The 15,129-nt window shown below is 53.6% G+C and overlaps 1 protein-coding gene across 1 annotated transcript; it reads left to right on the forward strand.

The window, feature by feature from the left end:
* Window positions 1–202: 202 nt before the first annotated feature.
* On the forward strand, window positions 203–14,517 carry ANKRD23 (ankyrin repeat domain 23). Its single transcript, XM_083456668.1, has 9 exons — window positions 203–455; window positions 3,602–3,757; window positions 5,220–5,351; window positions 6,354–6,461; window positions 9,153–9,251; window positions 9,757–9,855; window positions 9,967–10,065; window positions 10,803–10,901; window positions 11,643–14,517. Exons 1-9 carry the CDS (start codon window positions 429–431, stop codon window positions 11,745–11,747), a joined length of 924 nt encoding a protein of 307 aa, XP_083312794.1. The 5' UTR covers window positions 203–428; the 3' UTR covers window positions 11,748–14,517.
* The last annotated feature ends 612 nt before the right edge of the window (window positions 14,518–15,129 follow it).

The raw sequence follows: 15,129 nt of genomic DNA on the forward strand, positions 1-15,129 counted from the left end.
ACTTGGGCCCCCAGCTGATCCAGGCTTTGTGTGTCAAGGCCAACAATGTTGAATCGGGGCCGGTAGCTTATTGGCAGCCAAGGCAGCACCCTTGGGAGCAAGTAGCCTGGTGGTAGGGAGCCTGTGCCCAATGTCATGGGACTCCCAACGGCTCTGATTTATCTGGAGCTCTTCTCATTCCAAACAATTGCACACGTTTCCCACTCTGGACCTGGGGATCCCATTGCAAGCTCTGGAAACCTTTAAACTATGAAGTTATTTTAGCCCGCGTGACATGGCACCTGAATTATCTAGTTTGCTGGAGGGGAGGGAGAGCTTTGGAGTAAAGCCCAAAGGCAGCCTCCCCCCCCCCCCCCGGGTGGAATAAAAACAGCTGCTGTGCCTGGCGGCCAAGGAGTGAGCGTTGTGGCTCTGAGGTAGGGGGGACCATGGAGATCTTCAGCATTCAGCAGTTGGTAAGCGATGGAGGGGTCGGGTGGGGGGCTGAGGGCAAACCAGAGCAAAGTGGGAGTAGTGGGATGGGCGCTCAGCTCAGAGATGGGCAAACAGCAGGCTGTGGCTTTTGTTTTTTTAATGAGAGCCTTGAGGTACACCAGCCACAGTTTGGTGCAAAACACTCTGGTGCCAGGCATGTGTGCGCTGAGAATTAAGGAACAGGATGTCTCTGTGAGTGTCTGCTCAGCCCAGGAATTTGTGACCAGAACCAGGACTGAGCTGGATTGTTGCAATTGTTGAGGCAATTAGTTAGAACCCCCTGCAGGCAGACTGCACATCACCTAGGAATCCACTCAAAGGCTCCAATGTGCTTTCTTCCCACACCTGCCATGGACCTTATTTGGGTGGGAAGGTTCTCTGATCCAGGACTGCTCCAGACTGCGGGGGCAGGGCGGGGGAGTCACACTCCAAGTGTCGGGCAGTGTGGGTTGGGGTGGCCAGCTATGCATTGCCCCCCAAAGAAGACAAAAAGGGCCAGCAGTTTGCCTAACATTTCCATATGGTCATTTAGTTGTATAGATGCAAATTTAGAATGGCGCTCATTTCAATAGGAATGCTGTACAATACAGCCGACCTGCAGGTCATGGGGGTGTGCCTGCTGCAGCTGCATGGTAGCCCACCTGAAGGCTCTAGGGTCAATGCCCCATATCTCCAGGTGGGGCTGAGGACGTCTTTTGTATGAAACAACAACAATTCAATTTGCTGTCAAGGGACAGGTTGTGGCTCAGTGGTGGAGTAAGGTCCCTGGTTCAATCCCCAACGGAATCTCCAGGTGGGGGGCTGGGAGAGAACCTGCTTAACCCCCCCCCCCAACGCTGCTGCCAGTCAGTGCAGGCAATAGTGAGCTAGATGGATAGGCAGTCTCCTATGATCCTTAGCTGAATGAGCTGAGACAGTGAACAAACTCCTTCAACTGCCTTATATGTGCAGATGGAAGGATGTCACAAACAAGCCTGCTAGGCCTCCCCCGGTGTGAGGATGGCCTGGCGCTGCAGCTGGTGTCTTATTTTGGCTGCTGTGTCCAGCTGAAGCTCTGCTTGCTGCCTCATGGAGGTCACCCAAGACCTCTGGGTGTCCTCTTCCCTGGAGACCTCAGAAGGAAGGGAGCCGCTGACCGCGCTGGAGTGACTGAAACTGGGGAGAAAAGAGCCATTCCATTCATGTTTGGCTTGTGGCAGCCGCAAGGCCTAGAAGCTATCGCATTACTCCAGCAATGTTATGCTCAGGCGCTGCGCAGCCGGGGGGGAGGGGGGCTGCCTCAGGTAGCACATGTTGAAACACTATTTAAGGGTGTGGGGTGTGTTTTCTAACCTTCATTATTTCTGGGGTCATCCCTGCCAAGCTTCAGGGGGGGTCCTCTGAAAGTGGGGGAGGGGGGAATCAAGAAAGGCAGGAGCAGAGCCTGGAAGGTGCAGCAAGACTTTTTAGTGTTGACCCCAGCAGAAGGTGGGGGGTGAGTGGGGCACCCTTTGGATTCCATCCCAGGCAGCCAAATGTATTTGTAATATATATTTTGGAAAGGAAGCATAATGGAGGCTTTAAAAGAGGAATGGACTAATTCCTGGAGGATGAGGATGAGTGATGGCATAAGGCCATTGCAAGCCAGGAGAGTTTATTCAACAATTAATCTGCTACATTTATAGCCCAACTCCACCCCACCCTCCGAGCTGAAGGTGACACACATGGGTCTCCCTGCTCCTCGTTTAATACAACAGCCCTGCGAAGTAGGTGAGGCTGAGAGGCCGTGACTGGCCCCCGGGGTCACCCAGTGAACTTTGTGACTGAATGTAAGCCCCGGCCTCCCAGGACTGAGCCCAGTTCCACCCCACCCCACTGGCTCCCTTCTGCTCCCCAGAGTCCTGGACCCCCAGTGCTTCTTGCTGGTTTCCCCTTGGGCTTCCTAAAGGCATCTGGGTGGCACAGGGAGAACAGGATGCTGGACTTGAAGGGCTCTTAGGTGTTTGGGTTTTCTGCCTCGCTGCCCACATGTCTCCTGTTGTCTCTGTATGGACATCTCAAGCAGCGTGTTTTCCTTTGGCCAGGGAGAGCGTGAGGCTGGGTGTGGGCAGACCACGCTCAGCTACAAGCAGTCAGGAAATGATCGCCCTCTTGCAATGACTGGGACGGGCATGAGAGCCTGGGGGTCATCGGAATGAAGTTTGCCCAGCGGCTGTTCCCAGTCACCTGCTAGTGCCTGGGGATTTTCCACCCTGGAGACGTTCTGCCTCAGGCGCCCAAATGTCTCTAGTCGGCCCTGTGGTGGACAGTGCTGACTTTGCCCTTGCGGGAGGAGGGAGCATTCGCCGCACATGATGTGTGTTCCTGAGCCAGGGGCTGCTGCTTACATACATATCCATATAAATAGAAGTTGCTTCATCAGGGCCAGGAGGAGCAGGCGGCAGGGAGGGGGGGAATGTTGCAAGTTGGCCCTGGCACTGGGCACCCTTTCCACTTGGCTGAGGGAGCAACTGGCTGTAGGCAGGGTGGGAGCTTAAGAGCAGCTCAAGAACTTCAATGGGCGTTCTGGGGCCAGGTAGGCTGCTGTGGATTCTGATGCAACTGAGGCAGATTGTGCACCTTTGGTGCATTTGTGAGATGACCTCCTTACGTTATTTTGTACACCTGCAAAACTTGGGGCTCTCCCTCTCCCTCCCACCCTGTTTCCCGCCCTCGTCCATTTTATGAATTCATTGCTGTCACCTCCTTCCGACAAGGAGATCAAGGTGGGGGACCCAGTGAGTTTCACAGCTGAGTGTGGGATTTGAACCCTGGTCTCCCAGGTCCTAGTGCAACCCCCTAACCGCAGTACCACAGAGGCTACAATCCCAGCAGCGCAGGAAACTGCCTTATAGTGAGTGAGCTCAGTGATGTCAGTGCTTTCAGGCAGCAGGTCTCCAGAGTCTCAGGCAGGAGACATTCCCAGCCCTACCTGGTGATGGTGGGGATTGAACCCGCACCTTCTGCATGCAAAGAGATGCTCTACAGCTGAGCTATTGACACCCAGCACCAGAATTTGCAGCCAGGAGGAGGGATATAGGCACTTTGCTGGAAGAGAGAGGGGCCCAAGACAGTCCTCATGCTCCTACCTTTTTCCCTCTCCCGCCAGGTAAGTGGCGAACGACATGACGAGAAAGGGAGAGGTTTTGATGTGCTGGCAAGAAGCACGGCCAGGGAGCCAGAGAGATGGCGGTCAGGCCCAGCAGGCGTGTGGGAAGCAGTCAGCAAGGAAAGGCAGAAGGCAGAAGATGCGAAGAAGAAAAAGGTGGGTGAGAAGTTCCACCTTGCTCATGGGGTGGGGTGGGCAGGGGCCTGTCTCCCCCACAGCCACAAGGGGGCAATAGTGGACAAGAAGGCTCTTGTCTGACAAGCCAGTTGGCCAGCTGTTCCTTAGTCCCCCAGCAGTCAATGGGCAGCAGACAATGCAAAGGTGTGCACCTGGGATCTCTTCAGGCAGCTGAGCCAGAGGCTGACCTGCGTTCCCAAGGCATCACACGGCACTTGAAAGATCAAAGGTGCTTCCAGACATGGATGATTTAGCAGCAGCAAACTTAGGCAGTTCTGCTTGAAGCTGGAATTGGAAGAGCAGCTCTGCTTCCAGATTTCTAGCTCAATGTAGTCAACTGGGCAGGTCCACCCCACTTCCCCCCAGACTTCATTGTAGGATGTGGGGTGGGGGAAATGCTATGGGACTATTGTATGTGGGGAAAGGACTAAATACTCCCTGCACTGTATTCTCAGTTTGGAGTATGTGTGTAAACAGATGTAAAGGCAATGATCTTTGGGGAGGAGAGAGTGAAAGTGATAGAGCTGATTCCTACAAAGAGAGACAGGCCACGGAAAAGGAAATGCCTAGAGCACACTCTAGAGAATGGTTGAGCAATCTATATGAATACAGATCTGGAATAGCAATGCAATGGATCATCTACACCAGTGTTTCTCAAACATGGGTCTCCAGCTGTTGTTGGACTACAACTCCCAGCATCCCTAGCTAGCAGGGTCAGTGGTCAAGGATGATGGGAGCTGTAGCCCAGCAACAGCTGGAGACCCAAGGTTAAGAAAAACTGGTCTACCTTCGGGGAGATTATGGTCTGGATGCTCTGCTTCTGTTAAAAGTCACTGAAGACTGAATCCTCTTTATGCTTTGATCTCTTAGCCCTTCAAGGGCCACAAGATTCTGTTGGCTCTGTTGCACTTATTGAATTTATATCCTGTCTTTCCTCCTAAAGGAGCTCAGGGCAGCAAACACATTCATAACAAAACATATTTTTCAAGAAAGCAACAGACAATTGGGAGCCTGACTCCTTGGCTTGTGTTCGGTGCCTTTTACATTTGGCACGGAGTGCAGGTCTCTCTCTGGGTCTGCTGCTAATCAGGAGCTCCCAGTGCCTTGGGAACGCAGGTCAGCCAAGTGGCCCAGGCGGGTTGAGGGCTGTCAGCATCCTTCCCAGTGGCTGGATCCCATTCTCCACCCCTGGTTTACTGTGAAGCAGAATACAGTGAGCACCAGGAAGAGTGGCAGGATAAGTTGAGCTGTGGCAGACAAGCAAACACCTCCCTGCTGCGAAGCAGCCCTGCACAAACCCCACTGAAATGAATGGAAGCTTTGCAAGTTGGCGCGGCAAAGCTCTCCCACTGGGCGTCCCAGGCCTCCCCTCCCCACTGCGGCAGGTGCTGTGGGGGAAGCCGGTTGCCCACACATCTCCTTTCCCCCATCTCCTTTCCAGCTTGAGACACTCAGCAATTCCAGGCTGAAGCTAGACAGCCTGCAGGACTTGGAGGCGATTGTCAAGCTTCGCAAGAATAAGAAGAGGTTGAAGAAAGTGGTCCGCCCCAAAGAACGGGAGCCAGAAGTGATGGTGAGTCTCGCTTTGCCAGAAGACTGTGTGCTGCAGCACAGGGGTAGCCTTGACACACGGCTTTGGAGGGAGGGGGCTGCGCTTCCCCTGCAAGAGGAGGTTTGTGGCTTGGACCTAGCTTGGCAGGCATTCATCCCCCAAAGGTTCTTGCATTGGTGCACACCAATTGCATCTCTTCTCAGAAAAACCTGGTCTTGTCACAGGTATCCATGCTTGGATAGCATCCCAGATAGACTGCCTGTGGGACTGCCTGTGATCAGCACTTGCGAGCTACTATGGTGCCCAGGTTACCATCCGGGTCCCATCGTAAGACAGCTTCCAATTTATTTTTGGGTGCAATTCAAAGTGCTGCCCCTTGCAAGCCCTAAATGAATTAGGGGCTGGTGCATCTCTCATATGAACTTACTCAACATACCCAGATCGGCTTTAGAGGTCCCCTTTATAAGGCTGGGACAACACATTTTGCTACCTGAAGCAAAGGGCAAGATGGGGCCATCACATTCCACACCCGGAATTCAAGTTTCACCTTCCACACCACCAGCAGGACAGTGTCTTCCTCCGCATCCCTGGGAGCAGAGGCTGGCTTCAGGGTCCCCAGGGGAATGGTGGGAGATGGATGCTCTGCCCACCAGCATTGGCACCTGAAGCAGATGCCTCCCTCTGCCTAATGGTAGGACTGTCCCTGCCCATCCACCTTCAGGGCTAAGCAAGTTGGCTGCAGGCTTTGCAATGGAACAGCCATATTGTTATCTCTGAGGCACCAACTAAACCTTTCTTTTTATAAGTAAAATTATTAGTAGAATTATTAATTATTTAAACAGAATTTGTACATTGTTCAATGAAAAAACCCTAGTAGTAGTAGTAGTAGTAGGTAGCAGTAGTATTGCTTAGTTTTGGGGTGGGGTGAAGGTGGACAAGGCAGACTGAGTGTCCCCTCTCTCCAAAGGGGGACAGGCACCTTGTGGAAAAGCAGAGTTTGACTCCTATCCCTCTCCTCTATAGACAGAGCCTGTGGGTCCAGTGCAGTTTCTCCAAGCGGCACTGGAGAACCGGATTCCTGTGATTGAGAAATACCTGGCAGATGGAGGGGACCCCAACGCTCACGACAAGGTAAAGGGGGTGCTAAGAAACGCAAGCCTCCTGCTTCCATCCGGAATTTGCCTAATGATGAAACAGAGAAAGGGGGATGGGGGTCAGTCCAGGGAGCCCACGGCAAAGGCAAGGATGGCAGCTGGGGTGGAAGATATTAGCGAAGGAAGGGAGAGAGAGGCAAATTTGCCCAAGATATATTGGTCTCAAGAGCCAAAAAGCACCTTCCCTTTTATTCAGCTTTAAAGGGTGAAATCCGCTGGGACGTTCTCTTGCACAAGCCCCACTGAAAGGAACCTACCTGATATTGCGCAACCCTCGCTCACTCTGCAGGAGATCTTCTCTGGGGAGTGTGGTTGTTTTAGATCATTTCACTTAAGTCCCAAACTCTGCATCTTTCATCACAGCTGCAGCATCAGGGGCTCTCACAGCATTTGCTGGAATCAGCCCCCCCCCCCCGTCAGGCCTCTCTGCCTCCCCAAATTGCTCCCCAGGATTCTGCCCTGGTTTTCTTTGGTTATGTAACACACAATTAACATTTCCCTTCTTCATCCCCTGCCTGCACTATAAGCACTTCCACATTCCTGATGCAATAGACCAAACAGCAGCTAAAAGCAGTTTGCCAGCTCTGATGATAAAAAACAAAAAGACCCGGCATATGCAGCTTTGCATTCCAAACTCACTTAAATCACGGCGCTACCGAGGCTCATGGAATAAAATTGAGTTTGCTTTTCCTCCTGCCCTGATGCAAAAGCACATTTACTTTGGAATAGCCTCATTTTGGTGTAGAAGAGGATAATATATTTTACAGTAAAAATAACAACATGAGCTCAGGCTTCCACCCCCAACTATAAAAAATAGGTTGAAAGGAAGGATGTTGTTGCGGTGATGAGTGCCAGTTCTGGAGGGGCCTGGGGTAGCCCTGCCAGCTCAGGGACCAACGCCGGGCCTTTTGGTCACTTCTTCCATCAGCTGCCACTTTCTGGGATGGTCATTTAAGTGCCCCCCCCATGCGCCAACAACCCCAAGATCCAGCCGCAGGTGCACCATTGCCTCACTAAAGCCATCCCTAAAGGCAGCACCAGCTGCCTCACTAAAGCCATCTTAGTTGATTCAATGCATGAGTTTGAGTTTGAGTTGATTACATCTGTCTAAATTTGCATCAGTGGAAAACAATCATTCCCAAAGGATAGTTTTAAAATCCCAGGTGTTTTGTGCCAGGCATCACCTCAGAAGTGCGGTTCTTGCTTCTCTCTCACACGATGAATGGTTGCTAAGATGGCCCTTTGCTATCTGCAGTTTTGATAGGTGCTTGTATCAAAAATATACATCCACAAGAGTGCAAGTGGAGCATGGCTGCAGGATCAGGCCAAAGGCCCACCAGCATCCTGTTCTCTTAGTGGCCAAGCCAGATGTCTCTCTGCGTGCGATGGCCAGCAGCCGCCATTCAGACTCACGCTGCCTCTCAGCAGGGAGAGAGCCGAGCCCTTGTGGCCAGCAGCCAAGGAGAGCCTTGTCCTGTCCTCTTGTAAAGCCATCCAAGTTGGTGGCATCACTACATTGTTTAACGTCTGTGTGAAGAGCCTGCTGCTGGATCAGGCCAGTGGCCCCTCTAGTCCAGCATCCTCTTCTCACAGGGGCCAGCCAGATGTCTGTGGGAAACCCGCCAGCGGGATCTGAGCACCAGAGCAGCCCTCTCTTCCCCACTTTTGATTCTGGGTATCTGGCAGTCAGAGGCAGACAAAGGTCTGCACAAGATGTTCACACGGAGACAGTTGCTCAGCAACTTTTTAAGCTGCATTGCACCAGAAGCAGACAAGCCCCTGGTGGAAATAAAACTTCCCCTTTGGTGTTCCCCAGCTTCATTCACTACAAACCCCAAGATTTTGGGTCCCCTCCATACGGGTACTGAACTTTTGTAGTCGTTTCATGGGTTTTTGTAGCATGAACCCCACGTTTTGTAGCCCCCCAAACTGAGTAATTGATATACAGTATCAACTATGAACCTCTGTTTGATGTATCAAAAACCTACAAAACAACTACAAAACTTTGCCATTGGTTTGGAGGGGATTCAAAATGTCATGGTTCATGGTGAATGAAGCTGCCTTCCCCCAGCCCCAAAGTAACAAATGCTTGCCAAAGCTGCTATGTGGCTCTGATCACCGGTTTCTCTGTAGGCAAATGTGTTTCACTGCAGGGGTAAAATCCCCTGCAAAGGAGAATTCCCTCCCTGCCACATCCTTCTTCCAGGTCCCCCTACCCTGAAGTGTTTCCTCTGCTGGGCTATAAGCCTGGCAGTGAGGGTGGAGATACCCGTGGAGAGGGGGAATCAGTGGAAGGGAGAAGCTTAAGCGCCCTTCTTCCCAGCAGTTCTCCCATTGCCCTGTCCCTCAAGTCACATGACTTTGACAAAGGTCTGCATTTGCTAGAGCAGCCCTTGTCAACCTGGTGCCCTCCAGTGCTGGCTGTGGCTGATGGGAGTTGTAACTGAAACCATCTGGAGGGCCCTAGGCTGGCAAAGGCTATCCTAGAGTGATGTGCAGTTCTGCACTAGGAAGGAGCTCCCCTGCCCCAGGAGGTGCTGTTTTGGCTTGATGGGCTGTGCCAAGTATCCATCACAGAAGACCCTCGGGGGGGATGTGAAAGGGGTGGGCAGGCCTGCAGGGTGCCGACCCATCAAACCAAGGTGCTCCCTTGTGTTTCCTCCTGCAGTTCAGATGTACAGCCCTGCACCGGGCCTGCTTGCGGGGCCATGCAGAGATCGTGGACAAGCTGTTGGACGCTGGGGCCAAGCTGGAGCCAAGAGACATGGTGAGCACCCAGGGATTCCTGACACCTGCTGCTGGAAAAAACGTACCCATCAATCGCTACTTTAAGTTCACTCACTGGCTTAAAATTGCTAAAAAGCAGGAGCGAGCCAGGTTGGCTGTCATCGGGGTCACGATTCCAGCCCAGAGGACAGGCATGCGCTCTCCTGCCTGGCTGAAGCTCTAGTGGTTGAAGAGGGAAAGAGAGGCAGGGAGGGAGAGATTGGGACCCTTTCCAAAAAGTAGGAAGGGTACACCCACCCCAGCATTCTCTTTGCCAACCTGGTGCCCTCCAGATGCTTTAGAACACAGCTCCCAAGAGCCCCAGCCAGCACGGCTGTGTGATGCTGAAGATGATGATGGGATTTGTAGTCCGAAATGTGGCAGGCACCCATTGGCGGAGGCTGCTTTATGCCACAGACTGCCCTTCCCCACCTCCTGTGCAGCCAGACTTTCTTGTGCCCCAAATGATCTTCTCCCTGTAATGAGTGGGCTCTGCTTTGACGCAGCTGGACGCGACCCCTGTGCTCTGGGCCTGTCGTGGGGGGCACCTGGAGATCCTCAAGCGCTTGATGGGCCGGGGAGCCAAGATCTCCACACGGGACAAGGTGAGCAGCCTCAGCCAATGCTGCCGGCCCCATCTGGGGGGCGCTGCCTCCGTGACGGAGTCCCCACCGGGACAACGGGGTGGGCTCTGAGGAATTCTCTTTCTCTGGCAGCTGTGGAGCACCCCCCTGCACGTGGCCGTCCGGACGGGGCACAGCGACTGCGCCGAGCACCTCATTGCCTGCGGGGCAAACATCAATGCGCAAGACAAGGTATGAGATGGAGGGGAGGGGTGCTCTCTGCCTCTGGGCTGTGGGGAGCAGCTGGGGTGGCCAAGCCCTCGTTTTGGCTCTGCCCGAAAGTCTGCACTGCTTTTGGGAGGCGAGCTGGCAGCAGAAACCCTCCTGAGTTCAGCAGCTGAGTTCTCTCCCTGCCGCCAGAGGAGCTACGCCTCTGAATGCTGGGAAGCCCCTGCGAGGAGTGAGGGGCTGCTCAGGTTTCTTTGGTGTCTGGATGGCCTTTGAGGATGGGATGCTGGACCAGGTGAGCCTTTGGCCTGATCCAGATGCAGGGCTCTTCTGGTGGTCTTTCCTTCCAGGCACTTTGGGGTGTATCCTCAAGCACTTTCAGAAATGGCCCTCGCCTCACAGTGAGCTCTTTGCTTTTAGCAGAAGGAATTATGCAAAATAAAAGCAATTGCGCTTATTTGCATAATATATGCAAGACACAGGTTTTTTTTTATCTGACACACTCTGCACACAGTCCTCCTTTTACTGAGTTGGCGCATTCATCCTTCTAGCCCAGGTCAGTTTGTTCATTGCCATTTTCTGTGGGTCCTTGAGACTTCCAGCGGGGCTTTTTCCTAGCCTGGGATCCTTTTAGCCGGAGATTGACCCAGAGATCCTTTTGCATGCAAAGCAGCAGCTCTTCTGCCGAGTTAAGGATCTGCCCTTAACTGGCCCTGGTGTGGAGGAGGCCAGGCGCACTTACTCTGCCTCCCCCTGCCCAGGAAGGAGACACGCCCCTTCACGACGCAGTCAGGCTGGGACGCTTCAAGGCTGTGAAGACGCTGCTGATGTACGGGGCAAACCTGGCCATCCAGAATGAGGTGAGGCATGGACAGCGGAGAGGTTTTACCACCCTTTCAGAATGGGCAGCAAGCGGGGAAGAGCCTTGGGCCCCCAGAGCTTGGGCGGGTCTGGTGGCACTGCTCCTTGGTGCAAATGTACCATTTGCTTTCTGCACCACTCTAAGGCCTAGTCTACTGTAGGCTCACTGAGTCTGTAAACTTGTGTCTGGGCTGCATCATAGCAGGTGATAGCTTCAGATGCTAAATGCTCCTGCATAAAAGGGCCCTTCACATAGAAAAGTAGCAGTTCAGGGCAAAGGTCAGTCTATAACCCTTCTCAGCACCATGTAATTTCCCAGTATAGAGGGCTTTTTCAATGAGTGTCCATACCTGCACTCGGAAGCCCAGGCAAATTGACTGGCAGAGTGAGAACTAAGCTGCTGCTCAACGAGGACAGGTGGAGGGGGCTGCTTGGGCGAGAAAAGCCCCCGTTGCTTGCCTTCTGCAGCCAGCAGTGGGCCTGTGCCATAGCCTGCCATCCCATCTGTCAAGAAGCCCAAACAGGCTGAGCCTGTAGTGTGAGGCACATGGAAGCTGCGGCTCTCCAGGGTGCAGCCTGCTGCCCTGTGGTCAGTCCTGCCACAACACCTGGCATGTCTCAGGCTCCCCCTCCCTAACAGAGATTGGAAGGCTTCTTTCTGCCTCTTCCTGGCCTTCCAGCTTGAGGCAGGAAGCAGAGAGGCAGGCAGAGCTGTCTGATGCCGTTTTCTGTTCTGGCAGGAGGCGGTGACTCCAGTGGACCTGGTGAAAGACTGGCAGATGGGCATCCGAGAGACACTGCAGGCCTGTGCCAACCGGCAGCGAGGCCCCCTCAGGAGCTGCTGAGAGTGGGGGACCCTGGATGGTGGGGTGCTGGCTCTGTGAGCTGACATTCCACCGTACCCCTCTACCAGCTGGGGACCAACTCACTCCTCTTGCCCTTCAGCAGATATGCCCCATCCCGTCATGACTCTGGTGCCATTGGGGCACCAGGTACTTATTTGGTACCCTCAGGCTTAGAGGTCATTCCCGAGGCCTCCCTCTTTTGTCTCAACAGGCTTTGAGGGTCAGCTTTCTGCTCCTGGGAGTGGGCTGGGAGCCAGCCATGCTGGGCCTGTCCCCACTTGCTCTTCCTGGTGGAGCCGACAAACTCCCTCCCTCTTGTGGCTCTCTGTGGAGGCTGTCACCCGAGGAGAAACTAAGGCACAAGAGATGGCATTTGGAAACCTTGTGGCTGTGATCTGGGGCGTGTGTGGGAATGATGGACTTTCTTCGGAAACAGGGAAATCCGCTGTCCTCTCTGGCCAGCGAGAATCCTCTCTGGCCAGCGAGAATGGTGGAGGGGGAAAAAGGCTTTTATTACAGGGAGGTGGGTAGATGCACAGCCCCTTCGGGAACTCCCAAAGCAGCTCTATCAGGCAGGGCAAGCAGGAGGTGAGGGGAATGCTGCGGCCGTGGTCCTGCTGCACAAGAACACCTAGGAGGGGGCTGCAGGTCCGCCAGATACTAGGCAAAGGACAGGATGGCACACCAGCCTCATTCTGCTCCCAGAAGCTGGTTGTTAATGGCAGTCAACTCTCACTTCAGTGCTGGTGATGGGCGGCAGACAAGCTTAGAGGGTGCAGGGAAGGCCATGGGGCACACAGCTTTTCTCCCAATGCTCCACTGCTCCGCCTGGGCCTGTTGCAGGGCATTAGCTGCAGCAATGGGTAAGCAGCGCAGCGCATTGAACTCACCTGCTGGAGCAGCCAGCCAGGGCGCTCGCAGGTGAGGGTATGTTGAGTCATTGGGAAGAGACAAAGTAGCCAGTCAGCCACCCCACCAGCTGGAAAGCATCGTCACCGGGAGCTCAGGAGGAACGTCTGGGGAGGGCAGGAGCTGCCCCTCTTGTACTGCGCCCCCTCCCCATCTACTGCCTAGACAGCCTCCTCACTCTGCCGCATGACAGAGAACTGCCCTTCCCAAGCGCCTTTCACTTCTTAACTGTTCTGTTGGGGCTGAGAGTCCAAGGAGGCCTTGGAGGAAAAGGCAGACAGCTTCTGCCTTTCACAGATCCTGGAGGCCACCTCTGGAGCTTAGTTGCAGCCCTCCCTGGTTCAGTGGCGAGGACTGGAAGCAACTTCCTTGTAGACTGGGGAGCCATGCCTGAGACACTTAGGCCACGGCTGCTTATGAGCCAAACCTCTGCCGGCCTCCAAAAGCAGAAGCAAGGATCCTCTCTCAGCTGCCTTAATTTCCCCTTTGAGGCATGAGGGAAGCACCCCAGCTCTTCCCTGCCAAGCATCCCTGTTCCCTTGGGAGACGCCCTGGGGTGAGGCTTTGCACATGCCACAAAGGGCATAACCTCTTTGCTCCCAGCCCTTAAAAGGTGCCAGCGACTGCCTCCTCCTTGCCATTCCCAGCCACTGCTGTGGAGCCACATGCCTCCAGGCACGGCCCTCTCATTCCTTGTCTGTTGGAGAAGCAGGATCTTGGCACTGCTGGTTCAGGCCATGACCCCCCAACCAAAACAGGATCCTCAAAGGATTTATTCTCTGATGCAAAATGGATCTCAAGTGCTGCAGCTTCCACAAAGTTTGCACACTGCTGGCACAGCTGTTCTTGGCATCGTCCCCTTACTGTTGTTGTTTCTGGAGTGTGCAGAGGAACTCTCTGCTGACCTTTGACCTTCACCGTGGAACTGGGTTTCACGTTCTGTAAACCTGACATACATACCTGTTGATGGATTTTTTCCAAGGTAATCAGTGAAAGAGCCCCAGAGCCAGGATCGGCACTACTCTTCAGTGTCTGGTTACCACAATGGTCTACCTTGTTGACCTTGCTGTCTGGTACATGGGTCACACTGGACTCTGGAGAATGAACTTTTAATACATGTCTGTGCCCCTTCCGTGGGACGCGGGTGGTGCTGTGGTCTAAACCACAGAGCCTAGGGCTTGCTGATCGGAAGATTGGTAGTTCAAATCCCCATGACGGGGTGAGCTCCCGTTGCTCGGTCCTAGCTCCTGCCAACCTAGCAGTTCGAAAGCACATCAAGTGCAAGTAGATAAATAGGTACCGCTCCGGCGGGAAGCTAAATGGTCTGCGGACAAAGGCCAGCTCCCTTGGCCTATAGAGCAAGATGATCGCACAACCCCTGAGTCGTCCGCAACTGGACCTAATGGTCAGGGGTACCTTTATGCCCCTTCCATTCTGCAGAGGGGATTGGAGGAAATTACTTGAATGGATCTTTGCAAACCAATGTGAAGTCTCAATTCTTCTCAAGTTGATCTTGAATCGAAATGTGTCGAAAACAATGTTCTAGCCTCTACTTTTTTGAGGGGAAATTCTGACAAATTCAAGCAGCTCTGGGCAGCAGCACTTGGCCATCTGGAGGAAGGGCTCTCTTCGCCAATCGGGTGGTGGAACTTTCTCAAAGGCTTTCTGGCGCTTCAGTCTGCGAGAAGACAGCCCTCCTCTCCCCCACAGCTAGCATGTCAAACAACGCCCTACTTAAGGGACTGCGTGGTGCTGACTGTGGATGGCTAAACCCGACACCCAAAAGGCTTGTGTTTGTTTTTTTGGAGTATGAAACTGATGCGATTCCTCTTTGAACAAGAATAAATCATTGGAAGCCCTGGCTTTGTGCACAGAGTTTTGTGTTTTAGGAAAGGGCTGCTCCTGAAATCCTTTCTCTCTCCAATGCTCTGGCATCAACTCTTTCTCCTCAAAGGTTGAAACAAGAAAGGGGCCCCCTCTCAACCACTGTTGGTAACCCTACAGCCCATGGCCTCAATCGGGGGGGGGGGAATCTTCTGGGGAGCCACATACCTGTGGGGAGGAGGATCAAGGGTGACCGGTCATACATGCCAGCCACTCACCAATTCATAGTTTTCTACAACTCCTCCCAGAGACCATTTTCACAGTTCAAGGACACATTTGAGCCCAGCACCATCTCTTGAGGACAGAGAAAAGGGCTGCTGGGGTGTAGCCTGCGGAATGGGGGCCCCCGGCCTGGGACTCCTCAACCAGACATGGCAGACTGGGAGGCACCCTGGCAAGAGCCTGGCTGTGGTCCCTGTCGCCACAGGTAAGCAAGACTGTCTTTGGTGGAAACCAAAGGGGGTGCTCCTTCCCAGAGCCATGGGCAACCTACGGAGTAAGAGGAAAGGTGGGGCATTTACATCCCCTTCGCAGAAGCGGCTCACGGTAACAGCTCCCTAATTGTTTTTAGAGGTCCTTATACACGCAG

The sequence above is a fragment of the Podarcis tiliguerta genome (genome assembly GCF_965153285.1).
Source record: "Podarcis tiliguerta genome assembly, chromosome: 8".
Taxonomy (NCBI): Eukaryota; Metazoa; Chordata; class Lepidosauria; order Squamata; family Lacertidae; genus Podarcis; species Podarcis tiliguerta.

Coding starts and splice junctions, on each gene's coding strand:
- ANKRD23 (XM_083456668.1), top strand. CDS start 429: ATGGAGATCTTCAGCATTCAGCAGTTG. Junction 5,352..6,353: donor AACGGGAGCCAGAAGTGATG/GTGAGTCTCGCT, acceptor TCTCCTCTATAG/ACAGAGCCTGTGGGTCCAGT. Junction 9,856..9,966: donor AGATCTCCACACGGGACAAG/GTGAGCAGCCTC, acceptor TTTCTCTGGCAG/CTGTGGAGCACCCCCCTGCA.